At 37.2% G+C, this 12,453-nt stretch overlaps 1 protein-coding gene across 1 annotated transcript in view; it reads left to right on the top strand.

Moving 5' to 3' along the window:
• The window catches only part of LOC128658546 (dynein axonemal heavy chain 11-like), a 1,692,686-nt gene that overhangs the window by 804,754 nt on the left and 875,479 nt on the right, over nt 1-12,453 (top strand). The window contains 3 exon segments of the mRNA XM_053712841.1: nt 2,756-2,912; nt 3,092-3,237; nt 10,577-10,693. Coding sequence (XP_053568816.1) covers nt 2,756-2,912; nt 3,092-3,237; nt 10,577-10,693 — 420 coding nt within the window.

The raw sequence follows: 12,453 nt of genomic DNA, 5'->3' as shown, positions 1-12,453 counted from the left end.
CTTTTTGATTTGGGTTGTGGATTATTCTTTCAGCGGAATTGGCTGTCTTTATTTTATCCCAAAAAAAAAAAAAAAAAAAAAAAAAAAAAAAAAAAAAAAAAAAAAAAAAAAAAAAAAAAAAAAAAAAAAAAAAAAAAAAAAAAAAAAAAAAAAAAAAATAAAAAAAAAAAAAAAAAAAAAAAAAAAAAAAAAAAAAAAAAAAAAAAAAAAAAAAAAAAAAAAAAAAAAAAAAAAAAAAAAAAAAAAAAAAAAAAAAAAAAAAAAAAAAAAAAAAAAAAAAAAAAAAAAAAAAAAAAAAAAAAAAAAAAAAAAAAAAAAAAAAAAAAAAAAAAAAAAAAAAAAAAAAAAAAAAAAAAAAAAAAAAAAAAAAAAAAAAAAAAAAAAAAAAAAAAAAAAAAAAAAAAAAAAAAAAAAAAAAAAAAAAAAAAAAAAAAAATAAAAAAAAAAAAAAAAAAAAAAAAAAAAAAAAAAAAAAAAAAAAAAAAAAAAAAAAAAAAAAAAAAAAAAAAAAAAAAAAAAAAAAAAAAAAAAAAAAAAAAAAAAAAAAAAAAAAAAAAAAATCCCTCCCTCTCTAGTGACTCTTGCGTGGAAGTTCCACATCTTGGGTATCTGCTATCCCATACGTCACTAGCTCATGGACTCTTGCCAATTACATGAAAGAAAACATAATTTATGTAAGAACTTACCTGATAAATTCATTTCTTTCATATTGGCAAGAGTCCATGAGGCCCATCCTTTTTGTGGTGGTTATGATTTTTTTGTATAAAGCACAATTATTCCAATTCCTTGTTTGATGCTTTCGCTCCTTTCTTATCACCTCACTTCTTGGCTATTCGTTAAACTGAATTGTGGGTGTGGTGAGGGGTGTATTTATAGGCATTTTAAGGTTTGGGAAACTTTGCCCCTCCTGGTAGGAATGTATATCCCATACGTCACTAGCTCATGGACTCTTGCCAATATGAAAGAAATGAATTTATCAGGTAAGTTCTTACATAAATTATGTTTTCAAAGGGTATGGTGCGGCGTCAGGCGTGAGTATTTATAGGCTCAAACACTCTGCCTCCTATGATGTCAAGCCACTTAGATTGAGTGTAACATAGATCCCATCATAACATATTTCAAAGAACTTCTCAAACACCCACAATTAATTTCTGACTTATATGGTTAGAATTTCTTTTATAGCCACACAAGTTACTTTATAAGTGAAAGCTAAATATACATAGTATTGGACTATGGATTAACATCGACATCCTAGGTCCAATTTATTTGGTATTATTTTCACGAATAAAGTCATACATATTTTTCTGTTATGTGAAGAACATTGGACTGTGAAATTTTTATATTTTCATGTTGGGTTGGCCCACTTGACAATATGCGATCGGGTTTGTGCACGAGTAGGGTGTTCGTTTTTTTTTTCCACTTTATTTGCGCCATTTACTTCTATGTGGAAATTATTTAACGCTGTTTCAATATTATAACTTCAGATTTTTGCATGCATCAGGTTAGCACGCAATCAAAAACTTTTAACTTTTTTCAACTTGTAATACGAGCGCTACCCGATGCGCACAAAAAACTTACTTCTAGCTGAGTTAGTGCATGAGCGGGAGCGTTAAATAATGCTCCACTTGTAATCTTGCCCTTAATTGTTCAAGTTAGAACATTGCAAAAATAATACAAATATCCATATACCTTCCTATTTATAATTAGAACAATGGTAATATATACTGTTAATAGCTAAGGGTAAGTAAAGTATTTGCCTCCATCATTAATGTATGTAAACCATCATTAATGTATGTGGATCTTGGAATTTAAAATAGAGGAGTACATAATAAATGTGCATCTTGTAGAACAAAGTCTACAAAGGTTTGATGCTACTAATTTGCATGTAATAAAGTGATTCTGATTTCCTCTTTAAATTTGTAATGTATATCAGGTCTTCCTCATTTCCCTTTCACATTCTTTATAATTTATTAAATTAAACAATACATATGCCCTGCTATATACTAAATCTTCATATTATACACAATTCCAGTAAAAGCATTTTGTTCCAGTTTCAGTCATTGTCAGCCTTCTTGAGTACATTAGTCTTGCATTCTTACTCTACAATTTCTAACCAAATTATGTATACATAGCTAATTTGTGTGTAAACATATTATCAATTTGCTGAAACACACAACTGATCTTTTTGGAATCTTTGGTATGTAAAAAAAAAAATTCTAATCAAAAGTATTGAGATTTGCAATTAGGTTAGGAATATAAAATATCTATCAGGTTACTGTGAGAAAATAATCAGCTTTTTAAATTATTTTTATTATTATTATTATTTTTGTCTGTCTGGATACATCCAAGAACTTTGATCTCTCTTCCAAAATTGTACATTTTTATCTAAAAACTAAAACATTAACACAATATAGATATAACCACCAGCTGGTGAGGCTTCAAATAGTTTTATCATCAACATCAAGTATGAGGTCACATCATAATAACTGTAGGTGTCACGCATTTCACAGGAATCATAAAAGTCACCAGTACAAGATTTTTAAATAATAGTTAGTTATACCCTGTTGTACATCAACTTGACCATTGGTTGTTTTATTTATATAAAAAAAAAACATACTTTTGTAGTACTACAGAAATGTGTGTCAAAAGAACCAAATGGACATAATTGCTTTTCCCTTAAAAGGGGGAAAATATAATTAGATATCTAAATATTTTTTTAGGTAGAGAGATTCTCTATAATAATATTGTTTTGCAGATGCTACATAACCCTTACTCAGTCTCTTCACCTGTCTATGAGTGGGGCTCTCTCTGGTCCAGCTGGGACAGGGAAAACAGAGACAACCAAAGATCTTGGTCGTTCTTTGGGAATTATGGTGTATGTCTTTAATTGTTCAGAACAAATGGATTACAAGGTATGAAGTTTATTAACCAAATATTCTTACTTTTTAATTATTTTATTATTTATTTTATTTATAAAATATTTTACCAGGAAGGATACATTGATATTTCTCTCATTTTCAAGTATCTAATCACTATGCAGTTTAAAGTATGTTCATTGTATTGAATTAAACACAAGAACTCTTTTTTGTAGTCAATAGGCAATATCTATAAAGGCTTATGTCAGTCTGGAGTTTGGGGATGCTTTGATGAGTTCAATCGTATTTCAGTGGAAGTACTTTCTGTAGTAGCTGTTCAAGTTAAGACAATTCAAGATGCTATTCGTCACAAAAAAACAAGGTAAGTTGATTTTGATTGTTTTTTAATATTTGAAAAAAGTTAAAATACCACAAGAAAAGGCAATCACATAAACTATCATTTGTGGTGTCACTTCCTTTCATGGACTTTAATGATGTACACCCTGCTTGGTGCCTTTTAAAATATTTTGTTTGGTAGTATTTTGGCTTGAAATACTTCTACTACAGAAAATTCCCTAAAGAAAATAGATGCTGAGTGGCATGATACAAAAAGCTGTGTGAATAAAGTATCAGATCTATTGCAGGGATTATTTGTTTTCTCCAACATTGGTGTGTCCGGTCCACGGCGTCATCCTTACTTGTGGGAATATCTCTTCCCCAACAGGAAATGGCAAAGAGTCCCAGCAAAGCTGGCCATATAGTCCCTCCTAGGCTCCGCCCACCCCAGTCATTCTCTTTGCCGTTGCACAGGCAACATCTCCACGGAGATGGTTAAGAGTATGTGGTGTTTAGTTGTAGTTTTTTATTCTACTATCAAGAGTTTGTTATTTTAAAATAGTGCTGGTATGTACTATTTACTCTGAAACAGAAAAAGATGAAGAATTCTGTTTGTGAGAGGAAGATGATTTTAGCAGACAGTAACTAAAATCCTTTGCTGTTTCCACATAGGACTGTTGAGATGAAGTAACTTCAGTTGGGGGAAACAGTTAGCAGACTTTTCTGCTTAAGGTATGACTAGCCATATTTCTAACAAGACTGTGTAATGCTGGAAGGCTGTCATTTCCCCTCATGGGGACCGGTAAGCCATTTTCTTAGTCTCAAGCAGAATAAAGGGCTTAATATGGGCTATAAAACTGGTAGACACTTTTATGGGCAAAATCGATTGCTTTATTTGGGCATTTTATACATGTTTATGCTGGTATTTCACACTTATAAACTTGGGGAACGTTTTTTAACATCAGGCACTATGTTAGACACCTTTTCCAGTCAGGAAGGGCCTTCCCAGTTGTAGGCTGAGCCTCATTTTCGCGCCATTACTGCGCAGTTGTTTTTGAGAGCAAGACATGCAGATGCATGTGCGAGGATCTGAAGATAGTTGGAAAAGTTTCTAGAAGGCGTCATTTGGTATCGTATTCCCCTCTGGGCTTGGTAAAGTCGCAGCAAAGGCTGTAGCTGGGACTGTAGTGGGGTTAAAACTGTAACCGGCTCCGGTTTCGTTATTTTAAGAGTTAAAGCTCTGAAAATTGGTGTGCAATACCTTTAATGCTTTAAGACACTGTGGTGAAATTTTGGTAAATTTTGAACAATTCCTTCATACTTTTTCACATATTCAGTAATAAAGTGTGCTCTGTTTAAAATTTAAAGAGACAGTAACGGTTTTGTTTTAAAACGTTTTTTGTGCTTTATTGACAAGTTTAAGCCTGTTTAACATGTCTGTACCTTCAGATAAGCTATGTTCTATATGTATGAAAGTCAATGTGTCTCCCCCTTCAAAATTGTGTGATAATTGTGCCATAGCGTCCAAACAAAGTAAGGACAGTACTGCCACAGATAATGAAATTGCCCAAGATGATTCCTCAGATGAAGGGAGTAGACATGGTTCTACATCATCTCCTTCTGTGTCTACACCAGTTTTGCCCACGCAGGAGGCCCCTAGTACTTCTAGCGCGCCAATGCTTATTACCATGCAACAATTGACGGCAGTAATGGATAACTCCATAGCAAATATTTTATCCAAAATGCCTGCATATCAAAGAAAGCGCGATTGCTCTGTTTTAAACACTGAGGAGCAGGAGGGCGCTGATGATAATTGTTCTGTCATACCCTCACACCAATCTGAAGGGGCCATGAGGGAGGTTTTGTCAGATGGGGAAATTTCAGATTCAGGAAAAATTTCTCAACAGGCTGAACCTGATGTTGTGACATTTAAATTTAAATTAGAGCATCTCCACGCACTGCTTAAGGAGGTGTTATCTACTCTGGAAGATTGTGACAACCTGGTCATTCCAGAAAAATTATGCAAGATGGACAAGTTCCTAGAGGTTCCGGTGCACCCCGACGCTTTTCCTATACCCAAGTGGGTGGCGGACATAGTGAATAAGGAGTGGGAGAAGCCCGGCATACCTTTTGTTCCCCCTCCTATATTTAAGAAATTATTTCCTATGGTCGACCTCAGAAAGGACTTATGGCAGACAGTCCCTAAGGTCGAGGGGGCAGTTTATACTCTAAACAAGCGCACTACTATTCCTATCGAGGATAATTGTGCTTTCAAAGATCCTATGGATAAAAAATTGGAGGGTTTGCTTAAAAAGATTTTTGTACAGCAAGGTTACCTTCTTCAACCCATTTTGTGCATTGTTCCTGTCACTACAGCAGCGTGGTTCTGGTTCGAGGAACTAGAAAAGTCGCTCAGTAGAGAGACTCCATATGAGGAGGTTATGGACAGAGTTCACGCACTTAAGTTGGCTAACTCTTTTATTTTAGATGCCGCTTTGCAATTAGCTAGATTAGCGGCGAAAAATTCAGGGTTTGCAATTGTGGCGCGCAGAGCGCTTTGGCTAAAGTCTTTGTCAGCGGATGTATCATCCAAGACAAAATTGCTTAATATCCCCTTCAAGGGTAAAACTCTCTTTGGGCCAGAATTGAAAGAGATTATCTCAGACATCACTAGGGGAAAGGGCCACGCCCTTCCACAAGATAGGCCTTTCAAAGCCAAGAATAAGTCTAATTTTCGTTCCTTTCGTAATTTCAGGAACGGACCGGCCTCTAATTCTGCATCCTCTAAGCAAGAGGGTAATGCCTCACAGACCAAACCAGCCTGGAAACCGATGCAAGGCTGGAACAAGGGTAAGCAGGCCAAGAAGCCTGCCACTGCTAACAAAACAGCATGAAGGAGTAGCTCCCGATCCGGGACGGGATCTAGTGGGGGGTAGACTCTCTCTCTTTGCTCAGGCTTGGGCAAGAGATGTTCAGGATCCCTGGACGCTAGAAATAGTTTCTCAGGGTTATCTTCTGGAATTCAAGGAACTACCCCCAAGGGGAAGGTTCCACATGTCTCACTTATCCTCAAACCAAATAAAGAGACAGGCGTTCTTACATTGTGTAGAAGACCTGTTACAGATGGGAGTGATATACCCAGTTCCAATGACGGAACAAGGAATGGGATTTTACTCAAATCTGTTCGTAGTTCCCAAAAAAGAGGGAACCTTCAGACCAATTCTGGATTTAAAGATCCTAAACAAATTTCTAAGGGTTCCATCGTTCAAAATGGAAACCATTCGAACGATTCTACCTACTATCCAGGAGGGTCAATTTATGACTACCGTGGATATAAAGGATGCGTACCTACATATTCCTATCCACAAAGAACATCATCAGTTCCTAAGGTTCGCCTTTCTGGACAAACATTACCAGTTTGTGGCCCTCCCATTCGGGTTAGCCACTGCTCCAAGGATTTTCACAAAGGTACTCGGGTCCCTTCTAGCGGTTCTAAGACCGAGGGGCATTGCAGTAGTACCATACTTGGACGACATTCTAATACAAGCGTCGTCCCTTTCAAAAGCAAAGGCTCATACAGACATCATTCTGGCCTTTCTCAGATCTCACGGATGGAAGGTGAACATAGAAAAAAGTTCTCTGTCTCCGTCGACAAGAGTTCCCTTTTTGGGAACAATAATAGATTCCTTAGAAATGAGAATTTTTCTGACAGATGTCAGAAAGTCAAAACTTCTAAGTGCTTGTCAAGTTCTTCATTCTGTTCCACGTCCTTCCATAGCTCAGTGCATGGAAGTAGTAGGGTTGATGGTTGCAGCAATGGACATAGTTCCTTTTGCGCGAATTCATCTAAGACCATTACAACTGTGCATGCTGAAACAGTGGAATGGGGACTATACAGACTTGTCTCCAGTGATTCAAGTAGATCAGAAGACCAGAGATTCACTCTGTTGGTGGCTAACCCTGGACCACCTATCCCAGGGAATGAGCTTCCGCAGACCAGAGTGGGTCATCGTCACGACCGACGCCAGTCTATTAGGCTGGGGCGCGGTCTGGGAATCCCTGAAAGCTCAGGGACTATGGTCTCGGGAAAAGTCTCTTCTCCCGATAAACATTCTGGAACTAAGAGCGATATTCAATGCTCTCAGGGCTTGGCCTCAGCTAGCAAAGGCCAGATTCATAAGATTCCAATCAGACAACATGACGACTGTTGCGTATATCAATCATCAGGGGGGAACAAGGAGTTCCCTGGCGATGAAAGAGTGACCAAAATAGTACAATGGGCGAAGGATCACTCCTGCCATCTATCTGCGATCCACATTCCAGGTGTGGAAAACTGGGAAGCGGATTACTTGAGTCGTCAGACATTCCATCCGGGGGAGTGGGAACTCCACCCGGAGATCTTTGCCCAGTTGACTCAACTATGGGGCATTCCAGATATGGATCTGATGGCATCCCGTCAGAACTTCAAGGTTCCTTGCTACGGGTCCAGATCCAGGGATCCCAAGGCGACTCTAGTGGATGCACTAGTAGCGCCTTGGACCTTCAACCTAGCTTATGTGTTTCCACTGTTTCCTCTCATTCCCAGGCTGGTAGCCAGGATCAAACAGGAGAGGGCCTTGGTGATCTTGATAGCTCCTGCGTGGCCACGCAGGACTTGGTATGCAGACCTGGTGAATATGTCATCGGTTCCACCATGGAAGCTACCTTTGAGACAGGACCTTCTTGTTCAGGGTCCATTCGAACATCCAAATCTGGTCTCCCTCCAGCTGATGGCTTGGAGATTGAACGCTTTATTCTATCAAAGCGTGGGTTTTCAGATTCTGTGATAGATACTCTGGTTCAAGAAAACCGGTAACTAGAAAGATTTACCATAAAATATGGAAAAGATATTTCTGCTGGTGTGAATCCAAGGGATTCCCATGGAATAAGATAAAAATTCCTAAGATCCTTTCCTATCTACAAGAAGGTTTGGATAAAGGATTATCTGCAAGTTCTCTAAAGGGACAGATTTTTGCTTTATCTGTCTTACTACACAAACAACTGGCAGCTGTGCCAGATGTTCAAGCATTTGTTCAGGCTCTGGTTAGGATCAAGCCTGTTTACAGACCTTTGACTCCTCCCTGGAGTTTAAATCTAGTTCTTTCTGTTCTTCAAGGGGTTCCGTTTGAACTTTTACATTCCATAGATATTAAGTTGTTATCTTGGAAAGTTTTGTTTTTGGTTGCTATTTCTTCTGCTAGAAGAGTTTCTGAGTTATCTGCTCTGCAGTGTACTCCGCCCTATCTGGTGTTCCATTCAGATAAGGTCGTTTTGCGTACTAAGCCTGGTTTTCTTCCAAAGGTTGTTTCCAACAAAAATATTAACCAGGAGATAGTTGTACCTTCTTTGTGTCCGAATCCAGTTTCAAAGAAGGAACGTTTGCTACATAATTTAGATGTAGTCCGTGCTCTAAAATTCTACTTAGAAGCTACAAAAGACTTCAGACAAACATCTTCTCTGTTTGTCGTCTATTCTGGTAAAAGGAGAGGTCAAAAAGCAACTTCTACCTCTCTTTCCTTTTGGCTTAAAAGCATCATCCGATTGGCTTATGAGACTGCTGGATGGCAGCCTCCTGAAAGAATCACATCTCACTCCACTAGGGCTGTGGCTTCCACATGGGCCTTCAATAACGAGGCTTCTGTTGATCAGATATGTAAGGCAGCGACTTGGTCTTCACTGCACACTTTTGCCAAATTTTACAAATTTGATACTTTTGCTTCTTCGGAGGCTATTTTTGGGAGAAAGGTTTTGCAAGCCGTGGTACCTTCCGTTTAGGTAACCTGATTTGCTCCCTCCCTTCATCCGTGTCCTAAAGCTTTGGTATTGGTTCCCACAAGTAAGGATGACGCCGTGGACCGGACACACCAATGTTGGAGAAAACAGAATTTATGCTTACCTGATAAATTACTTTCTCCAACGGTGTGTCCAGTCCACGGCCCGCCCTGGTTTTTTAATCAGGTTGGACGAATTATTTTCTCTAACTACAGTCACCACGGCACCCTATGGTTTCTCCTATTTTTTCCTCCTGTCCGTCGGTCGAATGACTGGGGTGGGCGGAGCCTAGGAGGGACTATATGGCCAGCTTTGCTGGGACTCTTTGCCATTTCCTGTTGGGGAAGAGATATTCCCACAAGTAAGGATGACGCCGTAGACCGGACACACCGTTGGAGACAGTAATTTATCAGGTAAGCATAAATTCTGTTTTTTACTTTTCTACATGATCGCATAGTTAGCTGATCTTAGATGTTAACTATTGTAACATGCATTGTCATCTATGAATCTGACATTCAACTCTGGTTTTCCTGTGAAGAAAACAAACAAGACTGGTTTCACAAATTTATATGGCAGAATTAAAAAACCACTCAATGCAGTAGAATTGCATAATTAACACGTGCATAATAAAAAGACAAGACAATAACACCTACTCTGAATTTCAAAAAAGCAGTAGATTTTTTTCAAGTAATATTATTTTTTCTCCCATTTTCCAGCCCCCTGTATCATGTGACAGACATTAGCCAATCACACTAGTATACATATACCCTGTAAGCTTGTGCACATGCTCAGTAGGAGCTTGTTCCTCAGAAAGTGTGTATATAAAAAGACTGTGCAAAATTTGATGGAAGTAAATTGGAAAGTGTATCTTTTTTCTCCATTCTCTCTTAACTCTACCTTCTTCTCCAGTTTCACTCTTTCTCTTCAATCTCTCTCTCTCTGCCCCTATTTACCGTCTCAGAAGTAACAGTCTAAGCACTAATGGGGTCCCTACAGCCCTAGAGGAATAACATGTCCTTGCACTTTCATGGATATATAATATCCCTTAAGATAATAGTTTTAGCCCACTGCAATAGGAATTTACATTCTGCAAATACAATGTTCCAACTTTGCTGCTTACAACATGCCACCCGACTTCAGACTCAACATTCACTAACTTTCACTCGCCACCTATAAATTTCTACTCACCAATGGCTAGTGAGCTACTGGAAATATTTACCCCTAAATATATATATACATATATATATATATATATATATATATATATATATATATATATATATATATATATATATATATATATTCCCTCCTCGCTTGGCGGATGGTTCTGATATTTCTGTAATACCAGTGAGGAGTGTAAGAAATCCTCCACTAGGGTAACAATATGTGCTGTCTATATAAGTAGACTTTCTGCATTAGGCAAATAAAATATGTAAATCCTGCACTGCTGCAGTAAGAAGAGAAAGTAGCAAAATATTTTGGTTCCTGATTGTCTTAATTGCTTTAAACAACAAAAAAAACGTTTATCACTTTCCTAATACAAATTTTTACTTCTTTTTGTTTTAATCTTTCAGATTTCATTTTTTGGGAGAGATTATCGAATTTAAACCAACAATTGGAATCTTTATTACTCTTAATCCAGGATATGCTGGCAGAGCAGAACTTCCAGAAAATGTCAAAGCCCTATTTCGGTAATAATATAATCAAAACAAATCTAAAAAAAAAATACAAGGTAGTAAAAGTTTAAATGTGTTTGTAACAATAGACTATGGGCTCCATGTACTAAGCAGTCAGCGAGCTACCCGCAACAAATCTCGCGTCAAAACTCGCAAACTGATATGTACAAAGCCGTCAATTGTGTTAAAACTCGCATCTTTAAAATTGCGAGCGTACTTATCCGCCAAACCTCGCTACTGCTCCATTTTTCACTGTAATTAGACACATTTGACCACCAACTCGCCAAAAAACGAATGTACTAAAAAATCTATTTGTCCGCTCGCTACAATTTCCGCTCCCACCTCGCTATTTTTGCCTCGCCACCTTTTAGGTGGCGGGCAAGGTACAAAACAATAGGAAAGTCAATCTAGACGCCAGTCTAGACATATATAAAAGGCAGTAATATCAGCATTGTACTTACAGCATAACTGGCGTCTAATTTGTCTCTCATTTCCATGTACATAAATTGCGCCCAATTTGTCGACTGTAATTAAAGAGTAATCTATTTAAATTTGTATTGTTAGTTGTCAATCTTTATAATTATTTTTATATTAATATTTATATATTATCAGATCCAGATGAAGCCATATCCAAATTGTAAATAAATATTACAAAAATAACGCTCTGTTATCACTCTTCAAAAAATTTTGAACAATAATAAAGTTGTTTAGATAAGTTGAACTTTTATAGGAGCAAAATTCTATTCCCGCGACTACTATGATGTTCGTGACACCTTGCATGTCACGTGTTAATAATTGGCCAGACAATTCAACTAAAAGTTAAGTACCATCAGCTTAGTCGCGGCGAGCGAGGCGTCAAATTTATCAACAATCCGCAACTGCTCGCGGCGGGCTAGACTTGTCTATTTATTGGGGGAATATTAGTACATAGCGACAGCGGACACCATTTCGCCCGCGGCGAGTAACGGCGAGTTTATCCGCGTCTACAATGACGGATGAATTGACGGCTTAGTACATGGAGCCCTATGTCTAGGAATATAGGATGGCTATAATTCACTGACCTGTGGTGAACATGCAAATACTTTATATTGTGTACATATCTAAGATGCAGGTTATTGCTAATAAACCAGAACACCCAGGACTTCCAGGATGGCTCCGCTACGTGCCGCCGGGATGAAGATAGAAGACGTCCCCGAGATGGATGAATGCACTTTTAAGGGCAGTGAAAAAGAGCAGAATGACCTTTTAAGGGCAATGCCCATACACATGCTCCTTTAGGGGCAATGGGTAGCTTATGTTTTTTTTAGAGTTAGGTTTTTTTATTTTGGGGAGTTGGTTGAGGGGTGGGTTTTACTGATGGGGGGACTTTTTATTTGTTTACAGGTAAAGGATCTGTTTAACTTAGGGCAATGCCTTACAAAAGGCCCTTTTAAGGGCTATTGGTAGATTATTGTAGGCTAGAGGATGTTTTTATTTTGGGGGGCTTTTTTATTCTTATAGGGCTATTAGATTAGGTTTAATTGTTTTTATTTTTGATAATTTAATTTATTATTTTTTGTAAGCTTAGTGTTTATTTTTCGTAATTTAGTCTTTATTATTTTTTGTAATTTTAGATTTTTAAATTTTTTCGTAGTGTTAGGTTTTTTTAAATTTGTAATTTAGATTGTTTAATTGGTAGTATTTTTTTTATTTTATTAGAATAGTTAGGTTAATTTATAGTTTAATGTTAGGTTTATTTTTATTTCACAGGTAAGTTTTTATTTATTTAAATTTAG

This window comes from Bombina bombina, chromosome 1 (assembly GCF_027579735.1).
Source record: "Bombina bombina isolate aBomBom1 chromosome 1, aBomBom1.pri, whole genome shotgun sequence".
Classification (NCBI taxonomy): domain Eukaryota; kingdom Metazoa; phylum Chordata; class Amphibia; order Anura; family Bombinatoridae; genus Bombina; species Bombina bombina.
Note: the sequence above shows the minus strand (reverse complement) of the source record. Positions and strands in the feature narration are given on the sequence as shown.